Source organism: Notothenia coriiceps, unplaced genomic scaffold (assembly GCF_000735185.1).
Source record: "Notothenia coriiceps isolate Sejong01 unplaced genomic scaffold, NC01 NC01_scaffold00026421, whole genome shotgun sequence".
Lineage (NCBI taxonomy): Eukaryota > Metazoa > Chordata > Actinopteri > Perciformes > Nototheniidae > Notothenia > Notothenia coriiceps.
Window position 1 is genome coordinate 1,597,743 of NW_011359122.1, and position 13,858 is coordinate 1,611,600.

The following is a 13,858-nucleotide window of genomic DNA, read 5'->3' on the forward strand; positions in this document are numbered from 1 at the left end:
AGTAAGCATGATTCCCCCTTTCCCTCCATCTCACACTTGAGCTGCTTATTGTGTCCTTTCCTTTTTCAACTTGCTTTTTTTTTAAATCGTTAGTTATTCCTCATTCTTCGCCTCTATCCCATGTCGCCGACTGGCACTGCTCTGTGTTTGGGGAAAATAGTTGAATCCAAGTGCGAAGGAACAAAACATTAGCAGGACGTGTTTAGGGCTGAACGATTCATCCATTTGAAATCGTTATCGCGATTTGAAATGATGCAATTATCAAATCGCAAAAGCCTGCGATTTCTTTTAGTTTAGTTTGTTCTTCTTGTGTGTCAGTCATCCACACCAATCAGAAGTGCTGTGCTCCACATGTACCAGCCATTGTTAACCAATCAGAAGTGGCCCATGATAGAAGGTGGTAGACAGATTGATCCAATCACCTGCCAAGTATTTTTGAAACACTTTTCCAAATGGTTTCCAATGGAGCTCCCCTAGATGGTTCGGTGAAACAAACCGTCTGAGTCAGGTTAGTAATGCTCCATCACATGTTTCTATTACAGGGTGAGTCTTAAACTGAAGCTTGGCTTTAAAGCAACCCAACGGGAGTTTCATGTAAGTTTAGTTCTTTCACTCGTAGCTCGGGCTGCGGGGGTGCTAGAGACGGGAGCACGTTGATGCGACCTTCCTAGCCGGAGATATGGCCGCATTTTACAATAAACTTCCGTTGGGTCGCTTAAAAACAAATATATCGCAAATCGAATCGCAATATCTGTCAGAAAAATCGCAATTACATTATTTCCCCAAATCGTGTTACTACCATGAGCAAAATAACATTATCATATCCCTTGAATCACTCATTCTTTTATGCATTAGATGACATTTTCTTTTCACAATAACGCATTCATACCCAAACAAAGCAACTACTTCTTCTTGGGCCCAACGCGAGTCCACAACGCTTGTTTTCAAATTACAGATACATAATTCATTGACATTTAAAATCAAAATCACTAAATGGACTCGTGCAATATTCAAATAGCAGGAAGCGCAATATTTGGCAAAGGCTAAATATGTGAAGATATCTGAATGAAGTGTAATGCTATTTGATAATGGGAACCATATCGCAATACGAGTACGATTAACCACAATCGTGCAGCACTGATTTTGGTCAACTTTACCACATACTCACAACAACCAGTCCCTGATAGGAAGTATTACTTAAAACAAGCAACACTTTATCAAATAAGAAACCTTTTTGATCATGCATTTGAGGCCCACTTTCGGTGTTTAATACTCTTGGCTTAAGACACAAATGTAATAAAACACAGTCTTAAAGCAGACAGGCGAAATCTTTATCTGCAAATGTTTCTCTATAAGACTTTTAAAACGTTTTCTCATCATATGTTTCCTCTATTCAGTACAATAGTCTCCATTCACATCCCACTCGATCATGAAACCTAAATTTGACACTTTTGGAAAAGCCCCTCTTATTTAGCTAACTTAAGCTAACCAGAACACCGCCTTCTAGCTAAAATATGTCCATATAACCCAGTCTCTAAAATGTGACCCAGAGTCAGACTCGCCCTGGTCTTTGTCTGCGTCCCCGCCACACACACAGGCCTTTCAGATGTAGGCCAAACAACCCCTCTCTCAGACTAAACACAGCGCTGGCCAGCCACAGCATTGCTCTCCCATTGGCTCATCACACATTCCTCACCCAATTAGAATTCCTCTCATACCTGTGGGGGCGGGGCACAGTCAGGGGCAATAACCACTGTTTGCATTCAAGCTGAAATAATGAGTGACACACCCTCCACAGCATAAAACATCCAAACACACTTTCACTACTTTCTTTCAGTGTGCGGATCATCTGAAACACAACACTGAAGAAGCGTTCCTTGAACTAGACTTGAAGATTGTTTTTGTGTTATTTTCAACGGATTACTTATATAGTATGTACCATGTTGGTACTGAAAGGGCTGCTCAAATGCAACCAAATGTTATCAAAATCATAATATGGACCAGTGGAATAATCAGACAAGAGAAAGCTGCATTTTTGATAAAAGGTTTAATATATATATATATTTTTTTTAAAGTTTTTAGATTATTGCGAAGCAGCCTACAAATTGGATACACCAGACTTAATCAAATGTTTTTGTTTGGAACATATCCTCCTTTTTTAACCACGACATAATCTTTTAATATATGTTTCAATCATAATGAGTGTTATGGTTCAAATACGACCAATATCATCATCATATCAAAATCGCAATTTTAAGTGAAATAATTTCTAATAGAGATTTTTCATTAACATGCAGCTCTATACTGAACCAATTGCCTATGACTGCATGTCTCCTAACTTTGGCTCAAGCTAAGGACTATTTTAATTGTTAATAAATCGATCAACTGTTTCATTGAGGGACTAAAATAGGAAATACTGCTGTTGTGAGCCCGGATTGCCAATTGAGACACTATGCGTAACTGCTTAATACAGATAAGTATATCTTGTAACTAAAATGAGAAAAATGTATGATAAGGTGAGAAGTACGCCAGATCTGGGACGTGTAGGTTTCGTCAATACTCTCCGCAATAATCAAAATACTCTGCTCTCTTTAAATCAAAAAAAGGAATAGAGTAGGAAAATAAACAGCCAGCTTGTAGCTCTTTTACTCATCTCTCACAATCATACACTTGAAGTGCTCTCCTGCACCGATGCATGCAGACCAAAAGAACACCTATTGAGGCTACAGGCGAGCACATTATGGTGTGTGTTTGCTGAACTTTGAATCAGAAGGACAAGGCGTCTGCCCAGCGGCGCAGAGTGGTCATTACCATTTGAATAGAGGCCCCTGGGTGCCCAGTGGGGTTACATTAGCTACAGTAAAAACCATTGTTCCAGCTGTGTCCGTGTGTGTGAGGGAAAGAAAAGACTCCTATGTGCCCTACAGAGGAAAGACTGACCCTAAAACGAACACAAATATAGTAGAGTAGATAACAGGATGACCAAAAGAGCACACTTGTCAAGCTTTTCTTGGTAACACTGAGTTTACAGAGTCAGTCACATTTGTTTTGCTCCAGCTGACACAGCAGCAGAGGTGGGAGAAGTACTCCATGTAGAATTACTCTGTTACAAGTCCTGCAACCAAAAGGTTACTTTAGTAAGAGTACATACTAAAATACCAAAAGTAAAAAGTATGCATTATGCAGATTGAACGATTTTATAATAATGTATATCATTTGTTTTGTTTATAATTGAATGACTTTGTATGCTTGTGAATTTACTCCAGGTGTAACTTAAGTATGTTTTAGGTGTTGTTTATATTTAACATAATTTAACAAAATCTCCAAAGTAACTCAAGGTCACAAGTAAATGTAGGGGAGTAAAAGTACATGATTTACCTCTGAATTGTAGTGGGGTAGAAGTACAAAGTAGCTAAAATTGTATTTAGACAGTTTTATTCCACAGGCCATAAGACTGTTGAACTCCTGAGCTCTGAAGTGCCTTGATAACTTTTAAGCATTCATCTGTTTGCATGTCTCACATTTATTTATTACTACCATAGGCAGTGTTTTATCCTTGTAGAGTATTTCATTTTACATTCTGTTTTAGTTCATCTTATTCTATTTGATATGTATATAGTTTACTGCATACACATTTACCTGCACATTTGTCACTTTCTTCTTGCACTTTATTTGATTGTTTATGTCTTATATACTTATGTAGCATTGTTGAAGGAGCATGGGATTTAAGATTTCCATTGTCATAACTACACTGTAGCTACTGTGCATCTGACAATTGAATCCTAAGTACAGTACTTGAGTACATCTACTTAGTTACTTTACACCACCGCACAGCAGCGAAATCCATACTCATGGCTAATGCATGCTAGCATTTTTATATACACCGAGAGATTGATTTTGTTTCACACAGGGTGTAGTTCGACATTAGCTTTAATCCCAGGATCAGAGCTCATCACATTCAGGTTAAGCGATGGGTTCGGCTGGTCAAACCCCAAAAATATGGGTGTAGCTAGCAGGCGTTAGCGGTCAACGGTAACTACAGTGTTACTATAAGCTAACGCTAGCTGGTTGGGAAACAAGTGTTGGCAAATCGTAAAGTTTTTTAATATAGCTTTCGAGAGCGGGTGTTTCTAATGACCTGTAAGGATAGGTCTTGTATACAGTGAAATCCACATTGATAGTGAGTAGCTTTCTCGACTGTCCTCTCGGTAATTTGGGTTAGCATATGAGCTAACAAGCTAGCACTTGTGCCCCCAGGAAGTGTGCCGGCCGTTGGAGCAAATTATTGTAGTGGCTAAACGGCGGTACTACAACTTCATTATCAATCTGTGACGTCGCTGGGCCCCAAAATACTATTTCCCCATTGACTTACATTAGGAAAGAGACGTCTGTTAATCAGCATTAATATGTATTTTAAGCCAATTAAACTGCCCAGCAAGAACACTTGTATATCCCTTATTTAAATAACTATGGTCTTAAAGTTGTAAAATGAAGTTAAAAAATGAATCCAGAGTTATTTTATCTCTCCATTCATTTGACTCAACCGAGAACGGGAGATCGGGGGCGGGGCGAAAGGGAAAACCGAACTGCGCATGCTCTATAGACCCACATACGGGTACTTTTGCTCAGGCCGTTTTGAGCTTCATGCGCCACTGAGCATCTCTCATAGAAATGAACGGGGTCCCGCCTCCGACGCTGTATCCAGTTCTCTTTATACATCTATGAGCTGTTAGCCACACAAAAACCGGATGTTTGGGCAAACAGCAGAGCCGAGAGCATCAAAGAGACACTGTTAGGTTTGCTAATAACAACACTTTTAAACAGTGGTTTGTATGGAGAAACATTTTAGCTCCAGTTAAAACATGCACCGTAAGCGCTTTCTTTCTTTCGGTGTCGTTTTTTTTTACCTGTCAGTCGAATTTTGATGCTGGACCCGTTCCTCCGAGTCCCAGGATTCGACATCACTCCGGGAAAAAACGATCACTCAAACTTCCCCGTTGGAGTCCCCTCCAAAAACACCGTTTCTCCACTCAATGGGAACGCGAAACACTTACGTTTAAAAACATGCGGTTTGTTTTTGTTTTCCACACGGGTAAACATGTATTATTTCATCGCAAAGTCCTGTGCTCTTTCGAAATCCAACAACACGGGAGAGCATTTTCGGGCAGGCTCAAGCACGTACTGACGTCATGTCCTTAACGGGTATAACGTGACGGGCGCGCGTCCGGGAAGCGTGGGCGTGCCCGTAAAGATCAGATTCTTAATTTCTTACATTGAAGCCTTCAGTTCTGCTTTATTTTAAAGTACTGTATTCCACACTAGTAAAAAGAAAAAAATACCCGTGACAAAGCCTATTTATGTTAATTGTCACTGTATTTTTATGATTATAAAGATAGATTTCAAAGATAATAATACCTGTTTAATTAAGAAATAAAGTAGTTTAAAATGGGAAAGCAATGATTGAATATATTTTGGTTCTTTTACGTACTTTAGCCTACATCTTTTTTCTGGTTACTCCCAGTCTCGAAATAGCCTCTTTAATACCACCAGCACATGGATATTTACTCCGAAAATTAAGTATTTCAAAGATGTTTATTTACTAGTCTCCATTCAAGCTTTTGTAGCAATACATAGAAATGAAAGTATTTTATTCAGATAACAAAGTTCTCATATGTTATGTATCCTTCTATGGTTATTCTTTTTTTTCTCCAATAACAACAATTAATCCATTTAAATTGCATAGGCATAATATCACTGTGTAAAAGAGATTATTGTTCTCATTGTTGCCCACATTCACCATCCCACACATCTGATTTCCATGTTCTTATAAATATTCAGAGTCTACGATTGTTTAACTACTCCATAATGATAAGTAATATTATTAGCATTGTATTTCTTATCAAAGTGAACCAGCAAGTAGTGATGTGGAAACCTCAAACATACATCAAATCCAGTTAACCTAAATGCCTTTCTTTATCAAAAATCATACAATATACTTGTACTTATAGAAAACGTTAGTCAGGATTGTAAAGCGACCGGTTAAAGGTTGTGGGAGAGTTGGGTGTTGGGGGATAATGGCTGGAGGGATTTGGCTCTTTAGCGGCCCTGGGGTTGGCTGCACGGCTGCAGTATTAGCTGCTGGAACAATGGACCCTCTCACCAGCCTGTTTACAGGACACAGTAAATCCATATAAGCTGTGAAAAGTCTGGCGGGACACTTCCAGAGGCTAGACAAACGCGCACACAGGTGGAATTAATGATTTTAATACCTTTCAGTCTTCCTCTTTGAATCATGTTTCAGTCTCTTCTTCCCACTTTTTTTTTACATCAGTTTATGTGTTTGCATCATGTGTGTCTCAACCATAGGGGTCTCAATGCTCCACAAGTGGTCATATTGCCAAAAACAGATAGACACGTACACACACACCAATTAACTTATCCCTCCGAAACCGTCATGTGCAGTGCAGCTGTTAGTATGAATTTGCTTGTCTGAGATAGTGTGTGTGTGTGTGTGTGTGTGTGTGTGTGTGTGTGTGTGTGTGTGTGTGTGTGTGTGTGTGTGTGTGTATGTGTATTTACTTCAATAAGTAAAGTTCTACCAAAATCATTTCACACATCTCCTAACACTTCCCCTGGTGGTTTTTCTACATTAATAACATCTGTTTAATGTATAAAGGCTTTTGCTTCAAGTATTTTTTAAATACTTTTAGTGAATATTCTTTATGGAACTTTTTATTTGTGTTATTATATTTTTTGACAGACAATTTTCTTTTAAATAGTGATCTGGATATGAACTGCCACCGCTGAGCTATACAGCAGCTTTTTCAATGAGGTGTGGTTTGAAGCGATTCAATTACATGACCTTTTCTTTTGTTCTCCCAAAGTGATTTACGTATAAAAAAAAGACAAAACAGGGACAAGAGACCAAAGGGCAATTTAATTTGGCTACATGAAAAAGAGAAAGAAGATAAAGATGAACAGTAAAAGACAGTTTAGATATTATTACATATATTCTCTAGGCTTTACCATAGATTCCTTAAAACACCTGTATTGCTTGAGGTGGCTGTTTCTTTGTAAAGCTGAAAAATGTGGACTCGACAAACATCAACTCTCCTGAGTGTGCGTCAGTCTGTATCTCTGTACCCCCTTTAGGGAACCAGACTAACATCTGACACAGTTTTGACAACTGTCGAATTGAGGCTACATTCTGAGGATACAATGATTCACAAAAGGTTTCCCTAAAAGCTTTTCAACGAGCTTTGGTGGACACAGGGTTATTTTTTGGTTATGTTACAAAAGTTTGGGCAAATTTGGCCTCTAAACAAAATCAGAAATCTGTTTCTACTCTATGAGTAACTGTTTCAATTTAACATGGTTTGAAATTAGGCAGTCTGCAGAGAAAGAGGAGGAAGAAACCTGCGGAGAAGCAACAAAAAAGACAACAAAATGGCCGTCTTAGTATCTGCATGTCTATGATTTGAATATAAGATGCCTTACTCATCCAAATTCTTAACTGGTGCACAGAGAGATAGCCATTTTAAGAGCAGATGTGGGAGGTGGAGAAGATGGTCCAAGTCTGAGTGACGGCTTTCCAGGGAAACCCTAAATGGACGGAGGCAGATTGAAGAATTCCCAAATCTGACATTCCCTGGCAGATCGGAGGGATGAGACCTCGGGGTGATGTCTGGTTTTAGAGACGTGACCATATTAAGAAGATGAAGGACGGATATAAAAGAGACTGATCTTAAACACCTCCTGATTGTACCTCCATGTCCTGCATTTGTGAGTCAAACACTGATTAAAGGTCCCCTATTATACTGTTTTTTTATCAATATATCACAGGTCTCAGATATATACAGAGCCTGTCTCTGTTTGGCTCCAAATACCAAACAGATCATTGCAGCATCCCATAATCCCCTCTGTTTCAGCCCTGTTTCAAAAGTGCTGATTCTCTGCTGTTACTTTAGATGAAAATAAGGAGCCCCTCCCCACGCCCCTCTGAGAGATATTTGGTTACAAAGAACACAATGGGGCTCTAGGAGGAGATTCAGTTTATAAGGTGGGCGGGGGGTTACCTTGGTTGCTGATTGGCTAATGGTTACAGAAGCCAACAAAATCGTTATGACATCATAAACTGGCTAAAATTTGATCAGCTCATTTTCAGACAGGTTTTTATATAAATGGATCAGGTCAAAAAGAGAGAGAATCTTTTTTCCTGAAACTTCCAGACACAGAGGGGACACATGTTGATGTAGAAAAGACATGAAAAGGGATTTTGCATATTAGGTGACCTTTAACTGATGGCCAATTTATTCCTTTTACTTCTAACACACTTTTGTGAGTTGGTTTCTTGGTTTGTGGCAGCAGCATCATGCCTTATAATGGGGATTGGGGGGACGATGTGGACCCCCCGCCGCTCCTGGTTCTCAATGAGACGGAGCGCCTGGATGCTATGAATAAACCATACGACATCAAGCGCTCCTTCTGGATCAAAGACAAGAAGGAAGCTTTCATCGCTGGAGAGATTCAGCCTGAAGACGGGGACAAGTCACCGTCAAGACCTCGGTAAGACTTACAGAAGTCCTTTTGACTTAAATACATTACATACTGTTATTAATCTCATTTTAATCTTAATAATCAAAGGATGCAAGTGTGTTCAGGCATTACATATTTAAAAGGTGGAATAAAATATAAACATAATCAAATAAAACAATATAAACACAGTACAAAATACATAGATCACAAATAACACACAATACAAAATATTCTGGATAAACTACAAACAGAAATATAGACATATAAAACAATACTGACATAGTGTAAATCTGGAAGGTAGCTGTTGAGCAAATTGTTCATGGTTATAGTGTGAAACTAAAAGTGGAGCAAGATGGCAGAGAGGTAAGTGTTATGTGATGATTTGGGAAAAAGCCCCCCCGAGAGGAGTTGCCTAAAAGTCATTACACTGTTCTTGCTGTGGAAAGAGGGAGTGGGGCCGTAGCTCAGCAATCAGTGTGCTGTACGATGATTTGTTCAGGGAGCAGAACAACATTTGGAGTCATTACACGGCATCAGGGGAGAGCTGACAGCTGTCGGTGTCGTTGGTTCTGCTGACAGAAACATCAGCAGGCCTGGGATCAGCAGCACGCAGGGAAATCTACGGTCATTATTCTCTCTTACTCGCTTTGTTTCTCCGCCCTCTCCATGTCCTGCATCTGCAGAGCATGAGAACCAGTCTATGCTGATTTAAAGGACAACGTGTTTGTTTGGTGATTCATTTCATTCATTTGATTTATTCACGAGTTAAATGCAATCATAATGGAGTGATGTGTAAACCCCAATAAGCTATTCAAAGCTTGATAATAGGGGTTCAGACAATACAAATAAAGTATTGACATGATATATCCTTAATACTGTATGGAATTGACAGTTTGTGTATTATACAGAAACATTACAACCAAAAAACATAAAAAACTATACGTTCACATTTTTTTTCTGGATGAGCTGACTTATTCATGATTTGCTTCGATTTTAAATATGTGATTATGCCTGTCAAACATCTTCATGACAAATGAGAAAGTATACAAATGAGCCTGTTGATGGTGCTATTGCCTCTCTTTGTGTTTCTGTTGTGCACCATGGATACACTCTCTTCTCACTTCTCTCTCTGTATGCTTGTGTGTCCGTAGCAGGAAGCCTTTGATGCGCTGGGCTTCACGGCTGAGGAGAAGATGAGTGTGTACAAGATGACTGGAGGCATAATGCACTCCAGCAACATGAAGAAGTTCAAACAGAAAGCCAGGGGGAACAAGCTGATGTGAAATCCACTGGGGGTATAAAGAGTCCACTTCTCTCTCTCTATCTATAACTGCTTTACTCCAAATCACATCATCTGTATGTCAATTCAGTCGCATTTTACACAAACATTATTGAATTGTCTTTGCTCTCAATACAAAAAAACAAAAAATCAGATAATACACCCGTTATATTCATCCAAAAAGTAACTTCCAGGGAAATGTTTTACTGCTTATTAAATACTTTGAAGTCAATATAGCTAAAAATACGTATCCTTATTTACGGTTTTCTATGCATTACTTGTAGTGTAGTATTTTCACAGGGTTGTTTTGGATCTTCTTTCCCCCCACACCTTTTCTCTTTCCACCTCCCTCTCTCTAGCCCATGGGGATTTTCTCCATCCTAGAGGAGCAGTGTGTGTTTCCAAAGGCGACAGAAGCCACCTTCAAAGCAGCGTTGTATGAAAACCACCTGGGCAACTCCAACAACTTCCTCCAGCTCAAATGGGGGAAGAAAGGACAAGAGGCCCACTTTGAACTGAGTACTGGGTTGTACTAATGACACTGTATACAAAAAGGGGCCCGATTGCATCCGTTTCTGTCAATTGCTATCTCTGAATGTAAAGTAGGATGTTTAGCTGTGTGTGCATGGGTCCATTCATTGTGTCTCTCACAGGTGGGCTACAACATCGCTCACTGGCTGGAGAAGAACAAAGACCGGTCTCATCCAGAAACCCTCTATGCATTTGCTGTCTCTGCTTTTCAAAGAGGAGGCGGCCGCTCCGGGAATCAAGAAACAGAAGAGGGGGTCTTCTTTTCAGCCCGTCTCCAACTTCTACAGGGTGACTCACACAGATGCATGAATGCACTGTATGTACTGTACATTGCAATCGTTTCACAGAAGCTGGCAGAATTCTTAAAAGGGCCCGTGTGTAGGATATAGTGCCATCTAGTGGTGAGTTTGCAGATTGTAATTAATTTATACCCCTTCTGACCACCCCTCCCTTCATAAGGGTGTCAGATAACCTTTAATAGGCTTTAGTTAACGTTGAAATATTTTAAGGTCATCTCTCTATAGCCAGATTGGTTTGTCCCTACTGGGCTACTGTAGAAACAATTAGCAGTGTGAAATGGTGGAAGAGTACCTCCTCCCTGTGCAGATATGAATATTTAATTCGTTAGCTTTTTACTTCTGGCATCTATGCTTCAAAATGCATGCATATGCTATGTTCAGTCAGTCTTGGGGAAAAGGCAGTTACATGCAATATTCTTCTATATTTTTGGGTGAACTGTCCATTTAACAAATATGGAAAGGTTAACACAGAGCAACAAAAACAAAAAGGCATCTGTCTCATACATCAACATGGAATTTATTTTTCATTTTAGTTTCAGATGAACGTTTCACATTTTGTACAAAATCATTAGAAAATGCCTGACAATCCCCCGGCTGATCCTGGTCTTCGCGGCCTCAGACACCAAAAGGATTATGGGGGAATCATGCAGCATCAGATGATGAGGCTCAGTCTGAGCTCCAGATCAGTCAAATTATACTCTGCAGTTCACTCCTGATCGCTGGTCATAACCTGACACTATGGTACAGTGATGTCCTGCCATGTCTAATGTACAGAGATGCAGTGGAGGAGAGGAAGATGAGCACTTCCTGCATACAGACTGCCTTTATATTACCGATGTACGGACGAAGTACCACGTCAACAACACCATGCATGTTTTCTTACGCATGATACATCGTCGGTTATGTAGATTTAAGAAAAAGATAATTAATATCAATTTAAAATCAACCAATGACTGCAGGCCATGATGACAGGGTGGGCGGGGAATCCACTGAGACAGCTTGGATGAGGTACAAGTGAGCAGGGGATGGGACTAATTACTCAGTGTTTTGCTAATGTACATGCCCAGCACACACACACACACACACAAATGAAGTGTCAACACAAGCGCACACTTGAACGCAAACACCTCTGCCTCATGCCGAAGGCTTCTGAAATGATTCTTTGGAGGCTAAAGTCGAGCCGGAGGAGCGATCCTGGACACTGTGTGTGTGTGAGAGGAAAGTAAAGAGAGTACACACACCCTCCGTTAAGATCCGACAACTGAAAATACATTTTATTAAGCCGATGCAAAGAGAAACCATGACAGCGGGGCAGAGAGGCACTTACACAATCACTTTCATTTTACACAGTGCTTGCGTCTGTGTGTCTTTAAGTGGAGACACAGCTACATGTTCTGTTCTTTTTTTTAGACAAACACACACACTCACATTTACTCGTTTTCACATTGGAGCATGTTTTCTTTTCGCAGTTGGCACATGTACATGCAAAGCGTCAGTTTGGCCTGCGCAGGCGAACTGAGGGGAAAAGGGAGCGAGGATTAAAAGGAGGGCAGAAGGGAGGAAAAAATTGTTTGTGAACGATAAACGCAGACAGACTGAAAGACGGGCTCTTGAACAGCGTTTAAAAACACCCCCGTCTCTGACCCCGCCCGCCCTCCCACCTCCTTCTGTCACATGTTCATAGCAGCACCAGAGGAGCCCTCTGATTGGTGGGAACAGCCGTCCGTTAAGTCAGTCAGTCAGTTTCCAGGATGAGCGGCGGCTGCTCGTTCTCCTCCTCTAAGCGCAGGTCGTTCAGGTCGTCTTCAAGCCCCGCCCCCCCGACGGCGCCCTGCTCCTCGCTGTAACCTAGGAAACAAGAGGTCAAATACTTAAACTTTGTACTTTTAAGAACTTAAAAACGATGTTGTTATCATTGGCAGGGTTGATAAAGAAGGATTAGCTGCAGACAGATACACGTTCATGTCTGACAGACAACACTGAGGGCTCAAAATAACAAAACAGGCCCATCCTTTTGAGGCTTTCCCCCTTACAGTTTGTTTACAGTCATTATGAGATGTAGTTTTGCTTTGGTGTTGCTATACTTTGTTGGGACAAAAACACTCATACAGTAAGTGCTTGTAAAACTAAAGGGTCCTCCTTATACCTGCCATGTCTTTTAATAACATTCAGACAAAGACAATCACATATTCTGTTTCTGGTTTGCCAAAAAAAAGGAGAGGGAGGCGTCAGAGGTGCATAGTTAACAAAAAAAGAGAAATCTGAATAATTTCTAATTCTGAACTATAGAAACATAAATTGATGAATACAACTTTGGAAAACAACAGTTTGATGTGGTTCATTTTTAAGGGTTTTTGAGCACTTTGTTAAAAGGAGAGGTGCTATTTTAGTATTCCTTTACTTAAAGCCCTGTTTGAACATGACTTGAAAATAGTAACAAAATAAAATGTTAATGTGATTTTTCTTTTGTGATTTCCTTTTTATTACTTAGTTATATTTCTATAAGTATTATTCCTCTGGAAATAAACAACGGAATTCCCTGCAGCTATAACATTACATCCACTAAACTTCTCTGAACGTGTAAAGCAAAGTATTTCTGGTGAACATGTGTGTAGCGTACCTTTAGTGACGGCGGCGCTGTAGGTCTGGGCCACCAGAGGGCGGTCATGTGACTGCTCCAGGATCTCATTGGATGGCTCAGCGCTGCCATCTAACCTGAGGGGGGTCAGTTACAGAAGCTCTGAGTGAAACGCTCCAGATTCAGGCTACCTTACATCTGTTCACTGAGTGTTAGTGTGTGTTTGAGTGTGTGTGTGTTACCTGTGCTGCTTCATGAGTGTGCATTCCCCCCCCTCCTGTGGATCCAGGTTATACAGATACAGGTAACCATCAGCCGCAGCCACCAACAACCGGGGAATCTTCTGAATCCTGAATAAAACAAGAACAAACAGACATTTAATAATGCTTTAGCTCCCATGGCTTGTATGTGGTTGTTGGTTAACGGTTAATACTGTGAAGGGATCAGTTCTCCTTGTATAAAACAAAATAATCTGCACCACTTTCTTTTCAAAGGACTTAAAGGTGGGGTAGGTACGTTTGAGAAACCGGCTCGAGATACACTTGTTATATTCCAAGGAATGCTCTTAACATCCCGATAGCAATGAATATCTGAAGTGCTTTGACAACAAATCCATAAACAAATGTCATCTGTTTA

General features: G+C 40.2%; 2 protein-coding genes across 4 annotated transcripts in view; both read right to left on the reverse strand.

Annotated features, from left to right (window-relative positions):
- smurf1 (SMAD specific E3 ubiquitin protein ligase 1) overlaps nt 1-5,184 on the reverse strand; it is a 30,196-nt gene extending 25,012 nt beyond the window's left edge. For both annotated transcript variants that reach the window (XM_010784487.1, XM_010784486.1), the window contains exon 1: nt 4,908-5,184. In XM_010784487.1, the coding sequence (XP_010782789.1) occupies nt 4,908-4,962 (55 nt within the window). In that variant the 5' untranslated portion in view covers nt 4,963-5,184. The remainder of the gene's footprint in view (nt 1-4,907) is intronic.
- A 5,956-nt stretch (nt 5,185-11,140) lies between these two features.
- wipi2 (WD repeat domain, phosphoinositide interacting 2) overlaps nt 11,141-13,858 on the reverse strand; it is a 13,095-nt gene continuing 10,377 nt past the window's right edge. For both annotated transcript variants that reach the window (XM_010784490.1, XM_010784489.1), the window contains exons 10-12: nt 13,465-13,572; nt 13,265-13,359; nt 11,141-12,492 (exon numbers count right to left, since the gene is read on the reverse strand). In XM_010784490.1, the coding sequence (XP_010782792.1) occupies nt 12,380-12,492; nt 13,265-13,359; nt 13,465-13,572 (316 nt within the window). In that variant the 3' untranslated portion in view covers nt 11,141-12,379. The remainder of the gene's footprint in view (nt 12,493-13,264; nt 13,360-13,464; nt 13,573-13,858) is intronic.